General features: G+C 37.6%; 3 protein-coding genes across 4 annotated transcripts; all 3 read left to right on the forward strand.

Annotated features, from left to right (window-relative positions):
* Positions 1–2,178: 2,178 nt before the first annotated feature.
* On the forward strand, positions 2,179–11,675 carry HK2 (histidine kinase 2). The gene is made up of 14 exons (XM_021950159.2): positions 2,179–3,269; positions 4,196–4,459; positions 4,994–5,506; positions 5,699–5,974; positions 6,621–6,790; positions 6,909–7,121; positions 7,217–7,403; positions 7,573–7,624; positions 7,714–7,943; positions 8,041–8,139; positions 8,501–9,165; positions 9,392–9,895; positions 10,453–10,868; positions 11,107–11,675. Exons 1-13 carry the CDS (start codon positions 2,961–2,963, stop codon positions 10,718–10,720), a joined length of 3,750 nt encoding a protein of 1,249 aa, XP_021805851.2. The 5' UTR covers positions 2,179–2,960; the 3' UTR covers positions 10,721–10,868; positions 11,107–11,675.
* Positions 11,676–14,381: 2,706 nt separating this feature from the next.
* Positions 14,382–15,898, forward strand: LOC110749981 (Carbohydrate-binding X8 domain superfamily protein). Its single transcript, XM_021950214.2, has 3 exons — positions 14,382–14,583; positions 14,883–15,134; positions 15,579–15,898. The coding sequence occupies exons 1-3, from the start codon at positions 14,514–14,516 to the stop codon at positions 15,611–15,613; spliced, it is 357 nt and encodes a 118-aa protein (XP_021805906.1). The 5' UTR covers positions 14,382–14,513; the 3' UTR covers positions 15,614–15,898.
* Positions 15,899–20,149: 4,251 nt separating this feature from the next.
* PAT1 (GRAS family transcription factor) lies at positions 20,150–23,462 on the forward strand. 2 transcript variants are annotated; one of them, XM_021950173.2, is made up of 2 exons: positions 20,150–20,258; positions 21,412–23,462. In XM_021950173.2, exon 2 carries the CDS (start codon positions 21,519–21,521, stop codon positions 23,184–23,186), a length of 1,668 nt encoding a protein of 555 aa, XP_021805865.1. In that variant the 5' UTR covers positions 20,150–20,258; positions 21,412–21,518; the 3' UTR covers positions 23,187–23,462. The 2 variants fall into 2 exon arrangements, with proteins under 2 accessions (XP_021805865.1, XP_021805867.1); XM_021950175.2 differs by lacking the exon at positions 20,150–20,258 and adding an exon at positions 20,265–20,475.
* The last annotated feature ends 133 nt before the right edge of the window (positions 23,463–23,595 follow it).

A 23,595-nucleotide genomic window follows, 5' to 3' on the forward strand; every position in this document is an offset into this window, starting at 1 on the left:
ATCTATAAATATGGCAGAATAAAGAGATAATTTTATTTATTTTTTTAATCCTCATCAGCCTTACCTAAAAGTTGTATTGGTATCTGAAGTTGTCCCTTTCTCTCTTGTTTAAGGTGCAAGATAAGTCTAAAAATCCACATAATAAGTAAGAAAGGTTACAATCTAGAAAAGAATATGCCATTTGTATAACAATGCTTTTTTTTTTTGTTCTTTTGCTAATGCATTGTGCAATGTATGATATAAAAATACAGTTGTCATATGATTAAAAAACAGTCCAATATATATATATATATCTCTCTCTCTCTCTTTCTCTCTCTCTCATAAGTTTAGCTTACCTAGGAAAAAAGTGAGAAATGAGGAGTTAAAAATCATTAAAATGAATGGCCATCAAAGTAAATCTTCATTGGAAGAAGAATGCACACATAGTGGTGGGTCTAAAGTCCAACTGGATAAAGTAATTATTGAGCCTTAAAAACTTGTTGCTTAATGTGGCCCATAGAATGAGGCATTTCTTGGATGTGTACTTTGTAGTTTCTATCACTAAGAAGTGAAAAGAAAAGTGGAGAAGATAAAAACAGTGGAGCACTTGATGCCATTATGTCAAAGTGGCTTCAAGCATCTCTCTTCTTCTTTCTTAGTTTTATTTTTTTTACAATGATATTTAAATTTAAATCTACCTTTACCTAGCTCACCCCATCATCCCCATGATGCAAAATATATCTCTTAATTAATAAAATACATATCCTAAGTAGACGTCAAGATGTTATTATTATATTGACGCCGTGTATTTTCTATTATCCCTTTATGCTTTTCTTTCTATTTACAATGACATCCACACGAGAATAACGTACAGACATCCGTATATATATATATATTATACAAGCTATATTGAGGAGGGGAGAATCAAATTTAGGACATCAGGTGCAATGATAAATTCTCTTAACCACTTGAGCCACAAGTCCCTTACAATCAACACATATATACTAATTATGAGAGAACATGTGATTTACAAAATCCAAAAATTTGTTTACATATACATATTTTAAAAAAAGATGGATGAGCCTACAACAATTTCTATTCCAAATCAAACTAAGCCAAAAGAAGAAAAAATACAAAGGTGAAAAAAGAAAGGTAATATGGGCAAAGGTCAATGCTTGACAAATAACATATGCCCACTTGAAATAAAAAGTAGTACAATGTAAGGACAAAAAAAGTTGGGGAAAGAGTTTGTACAATGTTTGAGTTTGATGGCTTTGGTTTGGTTGAGTTTTGTCCCAAATTTATGTAGAGACTTATTAATTCTTAAGCATGAATATAAAAACTCCCAAATGAAGGTCAAACTAATCATGGTTTTAATTTAAGTGATTACTTTAAACACTGGTTTTAATTTAGTCCTATTGCCTGTGCATTTTCATAATGAATTTATTCCATTATATTACATTGGAGGGTAAGGTATATAGCCGACACACATATTCATAGATGCCCCCATCATTAAATATATCTTCCAAATACAATTGCAGATTAAGAATCTTGACACATGTACCCATTAACTCAGTTCCCGAGTAATTGCCGATTTTTTTGTTTATGTGTAGTAAAATACTGGAGACACAAATTTTTATTTATTTCTTTATTTTTCTTCATATCTTTTTATCACCAAATAATGTGTGTGGTGACACAAAACAATAGTAAAATAAACAATACTCCAACATTAGTTGAGATCTATATTTCAAAATTTATTTTTGTTGTCTGTCATTTTCTCTCCGGGAAAAAAAAAAGAAGCAAAGAAAGAAGAAAGAAACTGAAGTCTGGGTGGAAGCCTCTCCCTCTTCATTGCCTATATTTACTGAATAAAAAAACAAACACTCTCTCTCTCCCTCTCTCTCACCTGTACGTCCGTATACCTGCATTGCAGCAGGGGAGCAGATACACCATCTTACACACTGAATGGTGCAGTCTCTTTCAACTATTACAAAAGTAAAAGAGGCCCAGAAGAGAAAAATGAAGGAAAATTAATAAATCAAGCTTAAAAAAAATTAGAAAATTGGAAAAGCTCCGGTTATTATGTATTGTGGGTAATTTTGATATTGGGTTTTGTTTGCTTTTGCTTAACCTTCCCCCACTAGATGATGAGATAATGATGTGCCCCTCAAATCAAATGCTGGACACCAAAACTGAAGAGAGAGAATAAGAGAGTGTGGGGTTAAAAAAGAAAAGAAGAAGAGGGGCACATGTATTTTTTTTTTTCTCACTCTGATAATTGATTCCAGTTGGAATTCTATAGAAACCAACTCCGGTCTAATCCTTTTTTTCTTTTCTTTTTATTTTTGGGTTCAGGCTTTTTCTTTGAAAATGTATCACTCAGGATGCTTCTTTTTGGTTGCACAGAAGTGTGGGTGGTAGAAAGAGCCTGATATAGGAAAAGGCCAATTCTTTTTCTTATCTCCTTAATGATTTCCTCACAGGTTGCCCAAATAATAACAGGGGTTTCTTTCAGCTTGTTGTTTGGCATGATTGGAAGTACCCTTCAGTGTTCTCCAGAAAAGGTGTGGTTTTGATGGGTTTTACATGCTTCACAGATGTAAAGACATGAACTTAGTATTGAACTTGAAAGTGGAAAACCAGAGGAGGTCTGGAGAGAGAAATGGAGCTGGACCACTTACTTTTTCTGGATTTGGTGGTTAATTGGAGAGTTGGGCTTTAGAAACCTGAAGTGGGTTCCATGCAATTTCACATCTTTGTCGAGTCTCTGTCAAAGGTTTGTCATAAAGCATTGTTCTTGACGAGTTTAGTGAGCTGGTTCTGGTGAAAATTATACTGGGTTTTCAGCAAATCTGTTTGAATTTCAGTCTGTGGTTCTCTTGGTGGTCTGGTTTTCATGACTTGTCCTACTGGAGTTGGAAGAAGGTTTCTGTCAAGCTTTCAAGGATCTTTGTGAAGTTAAATAGGTGTGCTTTGGTATCATGTATCTGAATTTCAGGGTCTCTGGCTTTAATGGCATTTTAACTGGTAATTTCAAGTTGAATAAGGCAACGGAGCCTTTGCATGGGCCTAATTGTGTCAGAAAATGGAGAAGAAAGCTTCTACTTCTCGGACTTTTAGGTTTTATTACAATTATTTGGTTTTTCGTGGGTTTCAATGATGGAACTTTGGGGATGAGAGAGAAGACTCCAGACATGTCTGAAGGGAAAGCTCGGATACTGCAGCAGCATTTCAATGTCAGCAAGGACCAGCTTCTTGCTTTAGCTTCCTTATTCTCCGAATCAGATCAGGTGCTGTATTCATAGCTCTTAAAATTGCATCTTTAAGCATTTTCTCCTTTTTTTCCTTTTGTTTGTTTGATTTGCAGCTTGTAGTGGAGGGTGCTTAAAGCAAGTGCTTGTCTTTAAGAACTCCTTGTTTGGGTTTATGAATTTGGCTGAACAGACTAGTGTTAAAGTGCAACATGGTGTTCCTTTCCAGAACAAGTTTCACACTTAAAATGATCTTTCAGTTGTATACGGTTTGACTTTGGAGTGAAGAGTAAAATAATTTCACATTAAGATAGGAATAGCAATACTTGGAAGACAGGAGACTAAATTCAGGAAATTGTTTTCTCTTCTGGTTTTTGGATATCCTGTAGTTGGATTAAAGTCAATCTGTTAATCTTAATTCTCTACGAGATAGAAATTGGTGGGTGTATCTTCTTATGTTTGTTATAGCTTAATGGATTAATCCCTTTAATCAACGGATTTTCTAGCTGTATCTCTGTACACTTCAGTATTCTTCTTTTTATCCCTTCAGATTTACAATGAATTACTGGGTTTTCCCAAACTTTAAGCAGCTATAAAACGATGAATCTAATGTACTTCAATACTCCACATCTGTAGGCTATAACAGCCCACCAAAATCTGTAGGTTATGCTGGAAAAGTAAAGCAACACAAAACATTTGTGTATCAACTATGAGTTATAGCATTATGTTACGATGCTATAGTTCTACTTTTTTAGCAAGGATATTAACTGAATAGTGGATTCTTGATCAGTTGATTTCACTATTTATTTTCCCGTTCAGATGATAACATGTCACTCTAAGCAATCATATGTAAGGTGCCTGAGCCGTCTCTATGCATCAAGAGGAGAAAACTACCTAGTTACAAGAAAAAGCTTTTACACGTCCCCATTTTTCAACTTCTTCTCAATAGTCTCCATGTATTGCAGATAGCATCCCTTGAATGTACCAAAAAACCAGGACCTGGAATGATGTTAAGTGATGACATTACCTGTGCTCTGAAGGTGCTATGTTCAGATAGTCAGGAGTTTCAGAAGCGCCATAAATGGGTCACAGAAAATGTAGAAGCCAGGGACCAATGCCTGGTTCAAGTTGAGAACATCCCCAGGGAGCTTCACCTGTCATTGCTAGAGGACAAATCCGTATCATGCACTCCGCAGTCTACAATTTCAGCTAATAGGATTTGTGAAAAGGTAGAACTTTGATGCTTAGATTGAACCATGGATGTCTCATGGTTACAGTTCAGATACCAATGTTACCATAGATGATATGCATACTGACTACTTATATGAATCATGATCAACCCCTTTTCTAACACATCAAAGGAAAAAAAAAAACGAAAGTGTTAACTAGGTTTAACGAGCCAGTCTGGGCCGGCTTTTTTAAAACATTGGAAAAGAAAAAAACTAAATATGTGTAATAGGATTGATGATCAAATGGAAGAGATTGCACTGTGATAGATTTCGTAAAGGAACTTCCTGTCACAATTGCATATCTTCTTTCCCATTTGAGTTGTTGCTATGATTCCATGCCAGGATCATGTATCTAATACGTATACTAAAATTCAAACTTGTGTTTCAGTCTGTGAAGATGTGGGTGATGGCTTTTCTATCTCTGTACAAACTCTATGTAAATAATTTGTACCCATGTTACTATTCTGGAAAGAACAAAACTCATCAGAGATGGCACAAAATAACTAATTGTTTTGTTTGTTTTTCTTTGATTAGAAAAATTTCGGATCAGGGGTGCAGGTGGAGTGTGCAAAAGATGATTCTCAGATGCTTTGCATCATGGTAATACGATATTGGTGGGCTTTTGTTGGATTGATCTTGATCTACAAAATGTCTGGTTTTTCTTTGAAATTGTGGAGGAACCAAAAGCAAAAGCTCGTTCATGAATGGCCATTTACTTGGCAACGGAAAATGGTTCAAGAGCAGCCATTGGCTTGGAGGGTGCAGCCAGAGAAACAGCAAGCCCAAAGTCCTCCTAAGGTTGCTGGAAAGTGGAGGAAGAATCTACTAATAGTATTTTTTGTATTTGGAGTAATTACGTCATTTTGGTTATTTTGGCACTTGAATGAAAGAGATTTTTTGTGGAGAGAAGAAACACTTGCCAACATGTGTGATGAACGAGCACGGATGTTGCAGGATCAGTTTAATGTGAGCTTGAATCATGTTCATGCTTTGGCTATTCTTGTCTCCACCTTTCACCATGGGAAACATCCCTCAGCAATTGATCAGGTAATTTTTCATATCTAACTTAGGTTAGTTATTTATCCCCTTAGATATGCCCGGCTTAGTAGGCACTCTGAGCATGCAATTCGAGAATTTATATTTTATTGAACAAGGAAAGGAAAATATAATGAGTAACTTTACTCTTATGCAATGCGGTTGTGAAGCGTGTTTAACCTTGTACATTTATTCTTTCCACAGAAAACATTTGGTGAATACACAGAGAGAACAGCTTTTGAGAGACCCCTTACTAGTGGTGTTGCTTATGCTTTAAAAGTTACTCATGCTGAGAGGGAACAATTTGAGAAGGAACATGGATGGACAATAAAAAAAATGGAAACTGAGGACCAGACTCTTGTCCAAGATTTTCTTCCAGAAAGCTTGGCCCCTGCCCCTATTCAAGATGAATATGCACCTGTGATATTTTCTCAAGAAACTGTCTCCCATATTGTCTCTATTGACATGATGTCAGGAAAGGTTTGCTTTTTTAGCTTTGGACTTCCATATTTCTCTCTCTCTCTCTCTCTCTCTCTCTCTCTCTCTCTCTCTCTCTCTCTCTCTCTCTCTCTCTCTCTCTGCTTTTGTTTTAATTTTTTATTTCTTAGCCACTTCAACTGTACCACATGCCTCAGACTAAGCATTGCTATCCTTCATGCCGAATGAGACCTACAAGAAGGCAGAGATAGTACATCTTCTCCAGTTGTATGCATCGTATATAGTTATTTATTATGACTAGGTGTGTTCTGGGTAAATTTGAAGACAATGGTGATAATTGATGTCACTAGGGTGTCTAAGCGCCAAGGTCAATGATGTTTTGATTCTGTTACTTTGGCATTGTTATATGGTTTTCAAAAGACATTCTTTTGCACCTGTTTGCATGCCTGAGACTGTGTGGTGTTTGTGGGCCTACTTACTGGTCAGTTATTCTTGAATTGTAGTCAGCCTTCTTGATTGAGAAGTGTATGCACCAGTTGAGATCCGACTATATGGTATCAGCAGATGCCAAGATTGTGTTTTCTTTGGAAAGATTTACATCTACAAGCTGTTCTTGCAGAAGCATATTCTGATATCCAATAACTTTTCTGATAATCTAATATGAAATGTTACTAATTATACAATGTAGGAAGACCGTGAGAACATCTTGCGAGCAAGGGCAACTGCAAAGGGAGTACTGACTTCCCCCTTTAAGCTATTGAAATCCAATCACCTGGGAGTTGTACTCACGTTCGCTGTCTATGATACTGATTTGCCTCCAGATGCCACATCAGAGCAACGCAGTCAAGCTACTGTGGGGTAATTTTGTAACCATGGATTTTTCTTAATTTCTATGGCTGTGATTTGTGTTTTTGAATTATTTTGTGTTAGTATCTGGAAGTAGAAATTGGTTTTTATACGGGGCCTTCATAAATAGGTATCTAGGTGCTTCTTATGATGTACCGTCATTGGTGGAGAAGCTCCTGCACCAACTTGCCAGCAAGCAAACAATTGTTGTGAATGTTTATGATACAACTAATGCATCTGCTCTGGTCAACATGTATGGTACTGATGTTATTGATACTGGCCTGTTGCACATTAGCAATCTTGATTTTGGTGATCCACAACGCAAGCATGAAATGCACTGCAGGTTAGATCTCATACATCAATTATTTATATCAGCCCAAATATGTGGAATTGCATTTTTTTTTCCTCCAATCCAATACAGTTCTCTTTTGGTTGCAGGTTTAAGCAAAAACGTCCGTTTCCTTTGACAGCAGTAAGTGCATCAATGGGAGTCCTAGTCATTACCTTGCTAGTTGGTCATATTTTTCATGCAGCCATAAGCCGAATAGCAAAAGTGGAGGCAGACTATTGTGAGATGATGGAACTCAAAGTTCGTGCAGAAGCTGCAGATGTGGCCAAATCTCAGGTACATTTTGCTTATTAGCAATAAGAATTTCCTATGACTGGAAGGTTTTCTTATAAATATTTAGTCTCAGTCCCCTCTCCCCAAAGAAAAAAGAAATTTGTTCAATTGTTTACTTATTTGTATATTACACGATGTTTCTGTATCATCCTAACATCTCTCTCCTTTGCAGTTCCTTGCAACTGTTTCCCATGAGATCAGGACACCAATGAATGGTGTTTTAGGTAATTGGGAAGTTCTTTAGTGAAACAGTTAGTATTGTGCAAAACTTTGAAGATTACATATTCTGATAATAATTTCAATCAAAATCCAGGCATGCTCCAAATGCTGATGGACACTGATCTAAAACCGAACCAACAGGATTATGCTGAGACTGCTCATGCTAGTGGGAGAGAGCTGATATCACTGATAAATGAGGTTCTTGATCAGGCCAAAATCGAATCAGGCAGGCTGGAACTTGAAACCGTACCTTTTGATCTGCGTTTAGTTCTTGATAATGTTCTATCACTTTTGTCCGGGAAATCTAATGAGAAAGGGATTGAGGTAAAAAAACTAATTATAACCTTCTTAGTTGATTTCTTCTTTTGTGGTTGCTGATACCAGCTCTTGTGGTTTTGGGTTTTGTTTGGGGTGAGAAAAGTTGGCTGTGTATGTCTCCGATATGGTACCTGAGGTTGTCATCGGGGACCCTGGACGCCTTCGGCAGATAATTACAAATCTTGTTGGGAATTCAATTAAGGTTAGATAAGTTTCTTAATACTTGTTTGCAGATAACTTCCCTTTTTCTTTCCCTAAATTGAAATGAAAGGCTACAAGGTGCTATTTGAGATGCTCTTGAAGATATAACTGCTATGATTATGATGGTCTTTAACACAAATAAACTCTGTATTATGCTAAAGGTCAGAAATAAAATAATATAATTGGGAATTTGGGACTTGTAAGTCCGCAGTTTCCCTGAATTATGCTAAAATTTAGGTCAATCAGATGATTATGTTTAGAACCATCCATACTTTGTAGTAGTTTACACATAAAAAATGTTACAGGTTTCATTCATTACTTAACTGTTATGCTAATTGTCTGTTTGTTTGTTTAAATTGAAGTTCACCCATGACAAAGGACACATATTTGTCTCGGTGCATCTGGCAGATGAAGTGAGGGCTCCACCGGATGTTATGGACGAAGTTTTAAGACAAGGCTTGAATTTAGTTGGAGACATCTCAAACAAAACTTATAATACATTAAGTGGCTTTCCCGTTGTTGATAGATGGAAAAGTTGGGAATGTTTTAAAGCATTAAGCAGCACAACAATGGAGGAACCTGATATGATCAAATTACTAGTAACAGTTGAGGATACTGGTGTAGGAATTCCTCTTGATGCACAAAGTCGCATTTTCACACCTTTTATGCAGGCTGATAGCTCAACTTCTAGAACTTATGGCGGTACTGGAATAGGATTGAGCATTAGCAAACGTCTGGTAGATCTCATGAGTGGGGAGATAGGGTTTGTGAGTGAACCTGGCACTGGCAGTACCTTTTCATTTACTGGATCTTTTGGAAAGGGAGAAAAAAGTTCTCTAGAGACAAAGTGGCAACAGTATGAACCAGCTGTCTCAGAATTTCAAGGGTTGAGAGCCTTGGTAATAGATAAAAGTATCATCCGAACTGAGGTCACAAAATACCATATGCAGAGGTTGGGGATATTTGTAGATTCAGCTTCCAGTCTGGAATCAACATGCTCTTATCTATCTAATTCTGGCAAGACAAGGTAAGTTTTCCTTTTTCAAGTATAGGTTATATTTGAAGTTGGCTTTAAGTCCTGAAACACATCATTGAATACTCATGGTTTTAATATTCTTCTCTAGCATTTAATTACCATAAACATGACAAAAAGATTTTTCTTCTATGGAGTTGAATAATGTAAATTTTCTACTAATAACTTTGCAACTAGGGGTTTGATGTTGCTGATGCATTGTTAACTGTCTTGCGTGCAGTCTCTCCTCACAGTTGACCATGGTTCTTATTGACAAAGATGTTTGGGATAAAGAAACTGGTCTTACATTCAGCCAGTCGCTTAAAGAGCACAGGCAAAGCAACAATGTGGAATCCCTCATAAACCTTCCGAAGATATTTCTCTTGGCTACATCCATTACACCTACTGAACGCAAGGAACTAACATCCGCTGGTCTTATAGATGAAGTATTGATCAAGCCTCTTCGGTTAAGTGTCATAATTGCTTGCTTCCAAGATGCCCTTGGAAGTCGTAAGAAGAGGCTTCTAAATCTTAACAAACCTACTCTGGGAAAGTTACTGAGAGAGAAGAAAATTTTGGTGGTGGATGACAATGCAGTTAACAGAAGAGTAGCTGAAGGTGCTTTAAAGAAGTATGGAGCAATTGTCACTTGTGTGGACAGTGGAAAGGCTGCTTTATTAATGCTTAAGCCACCACACATTTTTGATGCTTGCTTTATGGATCTCCAAATGCCAGAAATGGATGGGTAATCAATCTGCCCACTCTTGATTTTTAAATTCTTGTTTTAGCTTTGAATGCAAAGGAAGCTAGAGTACAGATCCTACATAGCTAAGGATCCTAGTTTAGGTCTACCACCCTTCCTGGTTGGCAGCATATAGAAGACCTGATGGCAGCCTCACTTGGAATCAATGAGGTCAACTTTCAGCGTATTGGCTGGTAACTTAGAACCAGAATTTCTTGCTTATTGGTCAATTGGTGGCTGGTATTAGGTGTTTCTTCTGTGTTAATTCTTCAAGTTTAGCAAGTACTAATGAATTGGACAGTGTTTATGTTATTGGGTCTCTGAGATTTTAACTTCATACTATCATGTTCACTCACCTGGTCAGAGAGTTCCACATTTTTGTTTCACGCTTGTATTAATATGATTGGTTGCTATGCCAGATGATCATTTTATATGAAGGGAAAAGATAATGGGTTAAAAATGAATGTTTTAGGTGTTGAGCATCTATGATGACTGGTTGCCGATATAATAATCCCATTTTGAGTATTGATTGTAGTTTAATACTGTCTAAAATTGTGCAGGTTTGAAGCAACTCGGCTGATCCGTGGTATGGAGAGTGAGGTAAATGAGAAAATTGCATCCAAGGAACCATCAATTGAGATGTTTGGCAACGTCCAAACTTGGCACACGCCAATATTGGCTATGACGGCTGATGTGATTCAGGCTTCAAATGAAGAGTGCATGAAGTGTGGGATGGATGACTATGTGTCAAAGCCATTTGAAGAAGAACAGTTATACTCAGCAGTGGCACGTTTCTTGAATCCGGTTAATAGAGAGCGACTCATATGATTCGTGAATGTGGTTTTTCATGGCACCTAGCCAAGCGATCTCGGTTTTTATGGGATTGATGGCTAGAGTGTCATGCACTCGTAGCAGCCCTGCCATGACCTGGTTGAGAGACTAATTCTATCCATATTTTTGCTGTCTTCCAACTGCGGTAATTGTTCAGCATTTCTCTTCACTACATGATGTTTTTTGCATGGGACATGCATGTAAGCACCAAATGCCTCAAGTCTGCATGATGCATTGCAACAAATGCCTCTTTTTATTATATTATAAGTCTCACTGATGGGAGCAGTAGGGTTTAATATAGAATAAAAAACAGTATCAAAATATGTCAACTGTTTAAAAAAATTTCTTGACCATAACCATAACTCGTTTTTCTTTTCTTTCAGGAATACTGAGCATCAGGCCATGGACAATGTGTTCTTGTATGTGTGTATACATAGAGACTGGCTGTCATCAGATCAATATTTACGATCTTCTGCCAAGCAAAAGAAGATAGCTGATGGCCTTCTGTACATAACCCTCTGCTCTTTGTTTGTAGATTAGTGCCTTCCACTTTTTCCTTGAATTTTTTCCTCACTAATTTGTACATTCTCCATTGTAGTAGGTGTAGGTTGGCCAGAAACAAAAATGTTATAATGCCAAAACCATCCATTTTTTATATAACTCTGATGAGTTGATGATGGCTGCTTTGACATTATTTCATTACATTTCTCGTCGACGCATTGAGGGAGATCGAACAAAACACGAAAGATGGTGATAATCGGAGTTAGAGAACTTGTGTACTTGAGAGTTAGTCTGGCATTGTGGCAGCATGTTTTTGTTGAAATTCTTTCTAGGGTGTATACATTACTGTTGATATTATTTAATGAAGATAATGTTGTAGGGGTATATCTTCAGTGTACGCTAAATGTAACATATTCTTTTACTATCAGTGAATGCCAGAATTACTTGCTCAGTTGATATTGTCAGTAACTTATCTTCCAGCCTTGGACAATCTCTTCTTTTGTTAAAGAAACCGATATTTTCAGTTTATTGTCCTTTTGAGCATCTTTGGCTCTGGCTTTAGAGGCCCCGACCGCCTGGGTTTTGTGGTGCTGCTCAGTTGCAGAGAAGGGTTTTTGTTATTTTCGCTGCTTTTGGTGTTGGTGTTGTTTGGTGTGGGTAGAGAGAGACAGAGAGACACAGACACAGCGGTGGGGGGTGGCTGTTAGAACCCCCGTCCACCTTAACCCAATTGTACAGAAAGAATATACTATTTTTATTACTCAAAACACAATACAATTCAACATCCCAGCTAATGCTGACTAACCTCCTAATATAGTAGGCAAGATTACAAAGCCTAAAACACCCTTGGAATCCTATCAGTGGCTAGGTTTGGAGAGAGACTTACCTGCACCGGGGATAGGGCTACAGTCCTATCCCCCTCCAATCGCAGCCCGCCACTTGTCCATTTTCTGACAAAATTGGACACATGGCGGGCTGCGATTGGAGGGGGATAGGACTGTAGTCCTATCCCCGGTGCAGGCAAGTTTTTTTCCTAGGTTTGGGTGACGGTGGTAGGAGTGGGGAAGGTGGGTCGAGGGCGGGACTGGGAAGGAGGGGGTGAGGTGTGGGTTAGTTTTTAAATATTTTATGTTTTAAAATATATTTGTTTTTTAAAATTTTAAATTATTTTAAAATAAAATAATCTTTTACTAATTTTTTAGTCTACATAGAGCCAATGTGAGCAAAAAAATGGGATCCACGTTTGCCAAGTCAGAATTTAACAGATTTATTAACGGTTGACTAAGAAAGGGTATATTTTGAAAAGTTTTGTGAAGTTTGTGTATCGGTCAAACGGTTCAATAAACGTTGGGTATGAGTTTGTAATGACTCCCCCATAGTTTGGGAGGTTTACTAATTTTTCCTTTTTGTTGTCTTCTTGTCAGAAAATCCGTTAAATGATGATGTGACACAGAGACCTGGGCTTACTATTATGTTATTTGGCTATCTATTTTCAAACCTGGTCAGGAGCCCTCCTATTGGACAGATGAACGTATGTGATGCTCACCCCTATTTTTTTCATATAGATTACAATCCTTGAGCATCACTTGGTGTTGTTCCTTAACCTGTCAATACTTTGGTTCATGTATCTCATAACATGTCGTGGTTTATTTTTCTCATAGTTGAGTGTACTTCTTGTTCATTTCCTTCATCTTTATAAATTATGGATGGTTAGTGTGTATTTAATTTTTACAGTTTGTAAAATAACTTTTTGAGGTTACTGGTTCTATCCATTTTTCCGTTGTTATTTACAACTACAATCCAACATGTTTTATTTAATTAAAAGGCCTAGCGTATTTTGGGAAGCTTGGGAGTATAACCCTCGAATCTAAGTGTTATATTTTTTGGGATCCTCAAGGTACATGCCGTTGTCACGAATCTCGATTTTCGAGCGGCCTCACCCATCAAGACCGTTTAGGAATGGCCTAATGGTGGGCTAGAGCCTTGACATTTGAAACCTCGGCCGAGCCTGAAAAATAAAAAAAGTCTGTGAAGCTCGGCCCAAACTCAAAATTTTCATGTCGGGCTGACCAAACCCAGCCGAATGACAGACACTAGCAGCACCTGACGCGAGTGGAGCTTAGCTGTCGTATTTTTCGACCACTTTTGCTTAACTCGAGCGAGGGGTGGTGCAGGATCTGGAACCAGATGTTTAAACACCATTTTTTTTAAAAATTCTTCTAACAGGCTGAATGATGATCCCACCCAGCAACTGAACCAACCACTGCCATTACCCCTACTCCTACCCCTTCCCTCAGATAAAGACCTCTCTCTCAATTTCCTGCAATACAGAACCAAATGCCAAGTCATAGAGGCTCCAGAACGCAAGAACAACCACAATATACCATCAACAAAATCCATAATACCCATCAACAAAATCCACTTTTTTTTTATCAACACAGAGAGTCATTGTCCCCTACCTGCTGCCGTTTGGGGTCTACAAAAAATCACAAACCCACCCCACAAAAACAGAGAAAAGAAGAAAAGAAAAAGAAAAGAAAAAGAAAATGGCTTTGTCTCCTTCCTCCCTCCCACTCTCCCTTTCTGCGAGTGCCCTGCAATCTAATAATTTGACTCTTATTTGCCCCTAAAATTTTATATGAATTTCCCAATTTATCCTTAATTTTGACAGAAAATTTAAAAGAATTGACGGAAAGACTACCAGTGCAAAGCAATATCTAAATAAAGGACGATCATAACAATTTTTAGGGTTGAGGGACGAAAGTGAAGTGGGGTCTTATTTGAGGGACCATTGCTACAATTTTTGCCTTTATTGTTATTTTTTTTAGGTTACATACATACTAAAAGCACTTCTGATAAAAATTTATCAAACACTTTGACTCTTCACAGCACTTTTTCTAATATAGTTCACCAAACGTCTAACTGTTTATTCTCACAACACAATAGAAACAGTTTTTTTAAAAAGTACAACAATACCAAACTAGCCCTTAATGTGGTTGCTCAAGCGACAGATACCACAATTTGATAGTAATCAACAATTTAAAAGAAACGTAAATATTACGATAATGTCTTAAAAGAAACGTAAATATCAAGAAAACAAACGGTGCCCATGATCCAAAACCCTCTTCAAGATGCACTGGCAACTCCTTAATTTATTAATAATAGAGATCTTCACAGCACCAATTTTCAAAGCTTTACACTTCACATTCAAATTCTATATATTGGTGGCTCAGGCCATGACATTTTCATTTGGATAGGCCATCCATACTGAAACCTCTCTCTCTCTCAAATGTCGACGAGGGTTCTGATGTGGCTAATTCTTGCTCTGCTCTGTCTCTCACTTGCTCCACACAAATCAGGTAAACAAACCATAAGAAGTTTTCTGAGTTCCAAGCCCATACATACATATAATCAGTTATACAATAAGCTTTTTATCTTCTATGCTCAAGATAATGAACTCACGTGCTTATATGGCAAGGCATGCTGAGCAATTTACGGCACTCAAATTTAGGCTGAACACTAGAATGTTAATTTTTCTAACATTTTTTCTCCTCGCTAATTATGACTCTCTAATAAGTAAGAACAAAATAATGCTCTTTTCCAGCAAGCATACAGTACTTGTTTTTAATGCGTACGCGTAATGCGTTACATTGATCAGGTGCGGAGTTTGAGCAATGGTGTGTAGCCGACGAACAGACCCCGGATAATGAGTTGCAGGCAGCAATGGATTGGGCTTGTGGAGGAGGAGGAGCAGATTGCAGCAAAATTCAGGTGAACCAACCTTGCTACTTCCCAAACACTGTCAAAGACCATGCTTCCTATGCCTTCAACAGCTACTTCCAGAAGTTCAAACACAAAGGTGGATCTTGCTACTTCAAGGCTGCTGCTCTCATTACAGAGCTTGATCCCAGTAAGTACTTCAAAATTTTTCTGTTTTAGCATAAACCCATGAACAGTCACATTGTGTTTTACACAGAATTTTGGATTTTTAGCATAAACCCATGATTGATCACATGTTCTTTGGGTGGAGAAAGTGTTGGTGGGTTGGCCATTTGAGATTTGGATTTGCCTTTTTTTTTTTTCTTAGAGAACATATGAAGTAGCTTTAAACAGCTGGGCTTGAGTTGGACAGGCTATAGTTTTTTTTCTTTTTTCTTTTTTCCTTTGATCACGCCAAAAAGAATGTATTTTTAAAAAAAATTATAAAAAAAAAACAGGGACCATAATTCACATGGGATCTACTAAAACTTGTTTGCTTGTGATGTGTCTGAAAATAAACAGCAGATCACATGTGCACTCCTCGCATAGTTGATGTAAGGATATAATAGTCATTTTTCAAAATGTTTGCTTGCAGGTCATGCCTCTTGCCACTATGAGTTTATTCCCTAATTCAAAGGAAATACAAGATCCCAAATGCCCATCATCAAATTTTAAAACAGAGATTTGCTGTTATGGGAGCATAAAGTCCTGCAGAAATTGTACTAGTTGGCAGTGGCAGAGTCACACTTTTTTTTTCTTTTGGTGTGCCTTCAATTGTAAGCTTGCTCAGAAAATCTAAGTGAGAGTTCATTTTTGTCTCTAGTTATATTATATTTCGGCTTTCCATCACCACAGGTGCATCACCATAAAACAGATGTGATGCCTGTGGGTGGTAATGTTTTTATTTCAGTTGAATTTGGTGTCCTGTTCTTTCATTTGTTGGACTAGAATCTGATGCTCTATTACTCGAACACATAATCGGGGAGTTGCCTATTCTAGTTTCATTGTTGTCCCGTTTTTATCTTTCTTTCGTGACTAATCACGTGAGGAGAGAAATAGAGAGAGAAGAGAGACAGTGAAATGGGAATAGAATAGGTAAGTATTTTCTCCTTTGTCGATAACACATTTCATCCCGGATCAAAAGCATGAATGATTATATAGTAATTCCTCAATGAACATGAGCCGTTTTCTTTCATAGTATAATCTGGTAAGACCTCTGTTTGAATGCACATTTCAAAGCAGTGACATCCTTTGTCAGAGGTTGAGCTTCTGTGAATTCTCATGTGGGCTTTGAGGCTCCTCAACGTGTCAGCATTTTTGGTTCTTATTTGGGCTTATTTGATCATCTTCTTAACTTCTTAGTTGGTCAGGCTCTCACTAGCATACTGGGCTTTTCCATCTGAGGTTGGCAACCGTTGCTTTCTGTGTTCTGACACACAAAAAAACTCAAAACTTACACACAAAAAAAGAGATTTCATTCACTAAATTTACACATGCAAGCCAACAGGATCTAGCACATTAAAAAAAGGCATTTATTTACAGACCAGTGGTTTCAGATTCGAATCCTATGACATCTTAATAGTGTGTGTGTGAAAAACCCCTTTCTCTTATAGTTTAAACTATCGCTAATTCACACATGCAGATTTCATGTTCATTACTTTCCTCTGCATCAAGACGATTGTTTCATGAACATGTTATCCATGAACAATTAAAAAGTTAAAGAGCACAACTGGGTCCAAAAATATAGACAGAGAATCAGTAGAAGGGTGCTACCAAATCGAAAAGGGTAGCAAGAGGGGCCTACATGTGACCCAAAATGCAAAACAGAATTGGGGTTTGGACCCAATTTTGAGTTCGCAAACCCAAGGCCTGCTACTTTGGGGAAGATGAGGACAAAACCTGAAAAAATACAAAGGCAGAAATTTTGGTGCTGTCAGTCTCCCAAAAGCCGTAACATGGTCGGCGTGATGATAGGGAATGTACACACAAAGTCAAGGTTGCATTATGGCTTTGGTTCGCTCCATTTGCTTGCTTCATAGAACTCTGCAAAATTAAGATAGGGACATGGACCATGCTAGTAGATACTAGCAATAAGGGTTTTGTACAAGTTCAATTTCTGATCGTTGATAATAGTTAAAAATCAATCATATGATGCGAGAACGATTGTCTGCGAGAACGATTGTCTTCTTTCCTTTTAATTGGGAGTGACCGAGCTCCTACTTAATCTGTCATGTGTGGAAATTAAATGGTTTTGCTCAAAGATTTGTTTTAGCTTTTGATTAGCTGACTTGATTTATGGGAGATGTTCAACCGTTTATTCCATTCCAACCAAGTTTTCTCCTGCAAAATGTTGAGGAATTATTCCAAAACTATAGGAGTTTCCTCCACCCAAATACAATAAAGCCAGCTTGCTAGCCTGCTAGCTAGGTATGTGGTTGGGGTCCACCATTACCATGTTAGACAGAACATGATTCACTTCAAAAAAGTGTTGATTACTTTTGCTTCTATGGGAGTTTATATTTACATGTATTGCTTAAACATTTTTTAGAATTGTGTATAATCAAGGAGTATTTTATTTTTTTTTTAAATATTTTTTTTTCAGGTTTGAGAAACAAGTAGTCCATGATCATGAATGTGACATACATGTTGCATGTAACGAATGTAACGGGTACATGCACGTTTTTCTCATTTTAAAAACGGAATCTCAATTTGCATGAGAGAAAGTTGAACGACTTTTCCACGTTTCGCTAAAATGGATTCCCACTCGTGAAAGCATATTTGTGTGTGTATATATATAAATATATATATCACTGTGTACTTGTTCAATTTAATGGATGCAAACGATGAAAGCACAACAAGAAAACCATTTGAGAAGATTAGAGGTCCTTTTCACTTAAGCCATAAGCGATAAGCGATGCTTACTTGAAGCAAAATACAACTCAAGCGCTCTCTCTCTCTCTCTCTCTCTGGACAAACACAAAATGCCAAATGGGGCATCTAGAAAGGGTGACTGAAGATAAGAGTGTGGGCCATTAGGTACACTCATTTAGAGGGGACAAGGAAGCAACAAGATTCCCTTTTAATTAGATTTTGATTCTTGCAAATATATATGTTTAAGGCTGAGAATAATCACTTAAACATCGATACATGGGATTCAAGGCCTGAAATTCTTCTGGGGTGACCCAAATAACCCTTCTTTGATTCATTAATTAATTTATGCTTCTTCTAGAATAAGAATTTTGTGAGATTTCTGCTGCCCTCATCTTCTTATTACTTTCAAAGAAAAAAATACATTTGTATCTTACAATTATATATTGGCATGCGCATAAAGTGATTGACTGAAGCAAGTACTTCAAATACCAAGTCCCAACAATGAGAAAGGAAAGAGGAGAAATAAAATGTGCTCCAATTTTTTCTATTCTTTCCTTCCCTAGTAGGGTTTATGAATTATAAACCAATACATAATATTGCTGAAATAGTGTCAACATAGGATTCTGCGGGATTCCTACTTTCTGCAAATAAAATCTATACACACGTATCGACCGACCTGTGATTGACAAAAAAGTATGAGCTTCTACTTCTCTAGAAGGAAACAAGTGTTTTTCCGTCAAGATTTTATTGGTACGAGTATAAATTCACATCAATGTCAAAAGAAATAGACCAGAAGAATTCCCATAAAAGTAGTTTACAAAATACAATTATAGTATAAGAGCAACTTGGTTCTTAAGAAAAAGAAAAAGAATCAGCATAATAGAATACAATAAATCAAATTTACAGATGGGATGAATGGAACCAGGAATGGGAAGACAAAAAAGGCGGAGCGTGTTAGCTGAAGTGGAAGGCACTGCTTTCCTACGTCATCTAAATGTGTGACTTTAATTTTACCATAATAACGTTCTCTTCATCTCTCTGCTCTGCTCTACGCTCAACCGCGTATGTCACTATCTCAGATAACCAGATCAGGACCCATCTGCTTCAAAAACCAAACCTAAATTCAACTGAATTTTCGGTTTAAATAAAAAAAAAAAAAAAAAAAAGATATATTTTTCCTCATCACTTTAACCCAAGGTGTACTCTCACCACTCATCTCAACGTTTGTCACGTGTTTCTTGGCATAACCATAGTTAACTTTTTACTTTGTATTTATGAAACCATAATTATGTCAATAGACACGTGTCAAATGTTGAGAAGGATGATGATGGAACACCTTTGGTTAAAGTGGTAAGAAAAAATGCTCCCAAATTAACTGAATATTTTGACCTAGAAATAGTTTCTTAAATTGCTTCAACGGACTATTATACCCTTAGTCAGTTTTAATCAAGTTTCTAGGTACCTTCTGTCAAATGTACAAGCAAGCTGCAAGTGATGAGGAGCAAAGCTGGCTTACTTGAAGGACCAACTACAAAACTCAATTAATTTTAACCATTGGATTAGTTGATGATGAGATCATCAAGAACCTCTTGGCCATGATGTCATGCTGACTTGGTCTCCATGTGTTTCGGGTGAGGAGGAGATTAAACCAGCTCAGAGTCATATCTATAATGGGGAATTCAAGTTTAAGCGCGTCAAATGGTTTGTGTTAACATAAACTAATATGATATTTAGCAGCTAATAATGACCTACACAGATTTCAACACATCTTACTAATCAAAGGGTATATTGGTCTTCATATCATAGTATCTACAAGAAAAGATCTCAGTTGTACTATTTTTAAGCTAGCGAACTCTAGCTCATTTGTGAATGCAGCATTAAATGAACTTAATAATTATTTATGTATTTGTTTTTATGTACAAGCGATTGAATAAGGATGGTTTACACAAATATTAATTAAGTGTCTCGAATCTCTACCCACATAAGTAGAGGTAGAAAAATTCAACCAACTGAGTTATACTCGACTGGCAATATTTATGTAATTTGTTTAAGAAAATGCTGTTTAGGTTAGGTTTGTATATTTTTTTTCTCTTTTTTTGTTTGGGTCTTTTTTATGTTGTTGGGTTGGAGGCTTGGTGAGCACAGAGTAGTTGTAATAAAGGGTTTTTTCTGTAACTTCCACTAGACCCAAATGCGACAACTTGCAAACAAATCCTAGTGGTAATTATGTAATTTTGTATCAATTATAGGGCTTGTTTTAATTGAGAATTTTTTTATAGTCCACAGGTGGGAATTTTTCTAAAGAGGACTCTGCTCTCTTTGTCTCTCTCACCAAGTCACTCCCACTCTCATAAAAGACGCTGGTATACAGTGCAAGTCCAAGCTTCAAATTCATTCTACCAAGGTATTCCTGTCAACAAGATTTGATGTTTTCAAAGTTGGAATTCTTTGTCAAACAAACGGTCTAGCATTTATTAATTTTCCATTCAAGTCCTCTGTTTTTCATTGGTAATAGTGGTCTTGCTACACTAGTCCTTTTTTTGGGAAAATTTTGAGCTTTAAATTTTGTTGCCATGGAGGATTCTCTATTGCTCAAACTGGGTTGGTGATGTTTCTTCAAGGTATATCAGATATGAATTTTGGTTTCTTTTTGGTGGATTCTATGATGCTCTGTTTTTTGCTGGAAAGACTGGCGCTTGAAATTTGAAATGGCTTTTACAAGGCATATTGTTGTTTGATGTTCTTGTTTCTGTTTGAGAATTGGTGACCCTTTTTTATGATTTGAATGTTTGTGGAAAGCAACAAACTTTATCATTGGCTTGAAACAAATGGGTTTCTCACAGACCGAAAAATTTGGATTCCAATTTGATGGTGTTGGAGCCAAAGATTAAGCGCTTTATGTTTTTCTGAGCATATTGATTGGTCATTATTTACTTCATTTGCTGATTTTGAAATTAAAGTCTGCATTTCGAATTCATCATGGCAATTTCTTTTGAGATGCATTTGGTTGGAGAGCATACATACTTCTTTTAACTTTCGAAATGGAAAGAATGCGGCAACGCAAGGTCATTAAATTGGTCGAGCTATATATTGCACCAGAAATTTTGTGATCATTATCAATTCAAATCTATGGTTGGCAAAACTTTTTTATTTCTTTAATTGTTTGATCATATTTATGGAGATTGGCCACCTATAGTTGATCACTTTTCATGTATACCATTTTAGAATTTTATATATATTTTCTCTGGTTATCTAGGTAATTTTCTCTCAGACCCAAAAAAAAAAAAAAAAATCTAGGTAATTTTCTCTGTTGTAAATAGCTTACATTGAATGTTTCCCAGTTAGATACAAAGATATTTACCAGTATTTTCTAGTACAAATATTTTAAAGGACATAGAAATCGAGAATTGAAAACAAGAACTAGAATTGTCAGAGAACAATTAGGCTATCCTACACTAGGCTAAAATTGTCCGTTATGGTTTTCCTGCAGATTATGCTGTGTTTTGCCCTCTTTGTTCCAGATATCAGTGTAACCAAGGTCTCTTGTTGTCATACAGATTATGTTTCTGGCAAGAGAATCCAAGGCCTCCTACGCTGCTCAGATGGAGACTGAATAACACCAAATAGAGGGATCGGACAAAGTCAACAATCAAACTATTCTTCAATGCAAGCATCAAAGCATCACAGAAGTTCAGGCATGTCGAACCGGTTGTGTTATCAGCCAGTCCAAGAAGTAGAAGCCTACTGCTTGCCTCGGTTCCAAACTTTGGACCCCCAGGTGCATTACAACAATGAGAGCAGCCAAAGTACCGTCTTCTCAGCTCAGAATTTCCATATTAAGTACTGCACTTTGGAGTCTTCCGCAGCAAATGGCAGCTACACTGTCTATAACTCTCCCTCAACTGTCAATTTCTCGCCCAACGGAAGCCCGATGTCACAGCAAGATTCTCACTCATATCCAACACCTGACCAGTACCATTCCCCTGACCAGAATTATAGCTCTCCGATAAGCGGATCCTGCATTACCGATGATGCAACTGACTTCAAGTACAAGCTGAAACAGTTAGAAACTGTAATGCTAGGTCCTGATTCCAATATTCTTGACAACTATTGCAGCACCTTTCAGAATGGGACTAGCAATACCCTGCCAGAAACGGATAGCTGGGGACAGATTATGGATTCAATCTCTAAAAGGGATTTAAAACAAGTCCTCATCTTCTGTGCAAAAGCAGTAGCAGATAATGATCTTTTACTGGCACAATGGATGATGGATGAACTACGCCAGATGGTGTCGGTTTCTGGTGAGCCAATTCAAAGGCTGGGAGCATATTTGTTGGAAGGACTAGTTGCACGGAGGGCATCCTCAGGGAGTAACATCTACAAAGCACTGAGATGCAAAGAACCAGCAAGTTCAGAACTCCTCTCCTACATGCATATTCTTTATGAGGTTTGCCCCTACTTCAAATTCGGGTACATGTCTGCAAATGGAGCCATTGCAGAAGCCATGAAGGATGAAAATAGAGTTCACATAATTGATTTCCAAATTGGGCAGGGGAGTCAGTGGCTCACTCTAATCCAGGCCTTTGCAGCCAGACCTGGTGGACCACCCCACATCCGCATAACAGGCATCGACGACTCCATGTCAGCTTATGCCCGCGGAGGAGGACTAAATATTGTAGGGAAGAGGCTATCTAAGCTTGCCGAGTTGTTCAAAGTGCCATTTGAGTTCCATGCTGCTGCCATGTCTGGTTGCGAGGTTCAACTGAAGCATCTTGGTGTTCGACCTGGGGAGGCATTAGCTATGAACTTTGCATTCATGCTGCACCACATGCCAGATGAGAGTGTTAGCACTCAGAATCATCGCGACCGGTTGTTGAGGTTGGTTAAGAGCCTGTCTCCAAAGGTAGTGACCCTTGTTGAACAAGAATCTAACACAAACACTGCTGCATTTTTTCCACGGTTTGTGGAAACACTAAATTACTACACGGCTATGTTTGAGTCAATCGATGTTACTCTTCGAAGGGATCATAAGGAAAGGATCAATGTAGAGCAACACTGCTTGGCTAGGGAGGTGGTTAACATAATCGCGTGCGAGGGCGTTGAGAGGGTGGAAAGACATGAGCTTCTTGGGAAGTGGAGGTTGCGGTTCGCAATGGCTGGATTTACTCCGTACCCTTTAAGCTCCTTGGTAAATGCCACCATCAAGACACTGCTAGACAACTACTCTGACAAATATAGGCTTCAAGAGAGAGATGGAGCTCTCTATCTTGGCTGGAAGAACAGAGATTTGGTTGCTTCTTGTGCCTGGAAGTGCAAGCCGAGCACAAATTAAAGCATTTTTTCTTGGAGTGGAGGCAAGGCAACCTTAGAATAGAACATGTTTTTTCTTTTTCAATCTGTTTGTACACTTATTAGCTGCTAACTGCTTATGAGAAGGGTGCCATCAACTGTGCACACTTCAATAAATTGAAGTTAGCAGTTTTCTTTGTGTCCATTTCATGCGATCAGACCTTTTGGTTTGGATGGCTGAGAGAGAGAACTGATTTCAGGAGGCATTGGGTTTGTACATGGTTGGAGTAACCGGCACAAATGCTTCGTTTTTCCTTCTTTTTCGGCTTTTGTTTTTCTTTTCGAGGCAGTTTTAATTGAATACAGTCAAATAAAGAGAATTGAAAAATGATGGTTGGAAGTAACCATGCATGCTCTAGTTTGGTCTTCAGCATATCCAAGTTACAGGATTT

This window comes from Prunus avium, chromosome 3 (assembly GCF_965620075.1).
Source record: "Prunus avium chromosome 3, drPruAviu1.hap1.1, whole genome shotgun sequence".
In the NCBI taxonomy this organism is placed as follows: Eukaryota; Viridiplantae; Streptophyta; class Magnoliopsida; order Rosales; family Rosaceae; genus Prunus; species Prunus avium.

What these genes read in the sequence shown, in the direction of transcription:
- HK2 (XM_021950159.2), top strand. Translation starts at nt 2,961, where the DNA reads ATGTATCTGAATTTCAGGGTCTCTGGCTTTAATGGCATTTTAACTGGT. An exon ending in ATCCCTCAGCAATTGATCAG is followed by an intron (nt 5,507 to 5,698) that starts GTAATTTTTCAT and finishes TTCTTTCCACAG; the next exon opens with AAAACATTTGGTGAATACAC. An exon ending in CAAATGCCAGAAATGGATGG is followed by an intron (nt 9,896 to 10,452) that starts GTAATCAATCTG and finishes AAAATTGTGCAG; the next exon opens with GTTTGAAGCAACTCGGCTGA.
- LOC110749981 (XM_021950214.2), top strand. Translation starts at nt 14,514, where the DNA reads ATGTCGACGAGGGTTCTGATGTGGCTAATTCTTGCTCTGCTCTGTCTC. An exon ending in ACTTGCTCCACACAAATCAG is followed by an intron (nt 14,584 to 14,882) that starts GTAAACAAACCA and finishes TACATTGATCAG; the next exon opens with GTGCGGAGTTTGAGCAATGG. An exon ending in CATTACAGAGCTTGATCCCA is followed by an intron (nt 15,135 to 15,578) that starts GTAAGTACTTCA and finishes GTTTGCTTGCAG; the next exon opens with GTCATGCCTCTTGCCACTAT.
- PAT1 (XM_021950173.2), top strand. Translation starts at nt 21,519, where the DNA reads ATGCAAGCATCAAAGCATCACAGAAGTTCAGGCATGTCGAACCGGTTG.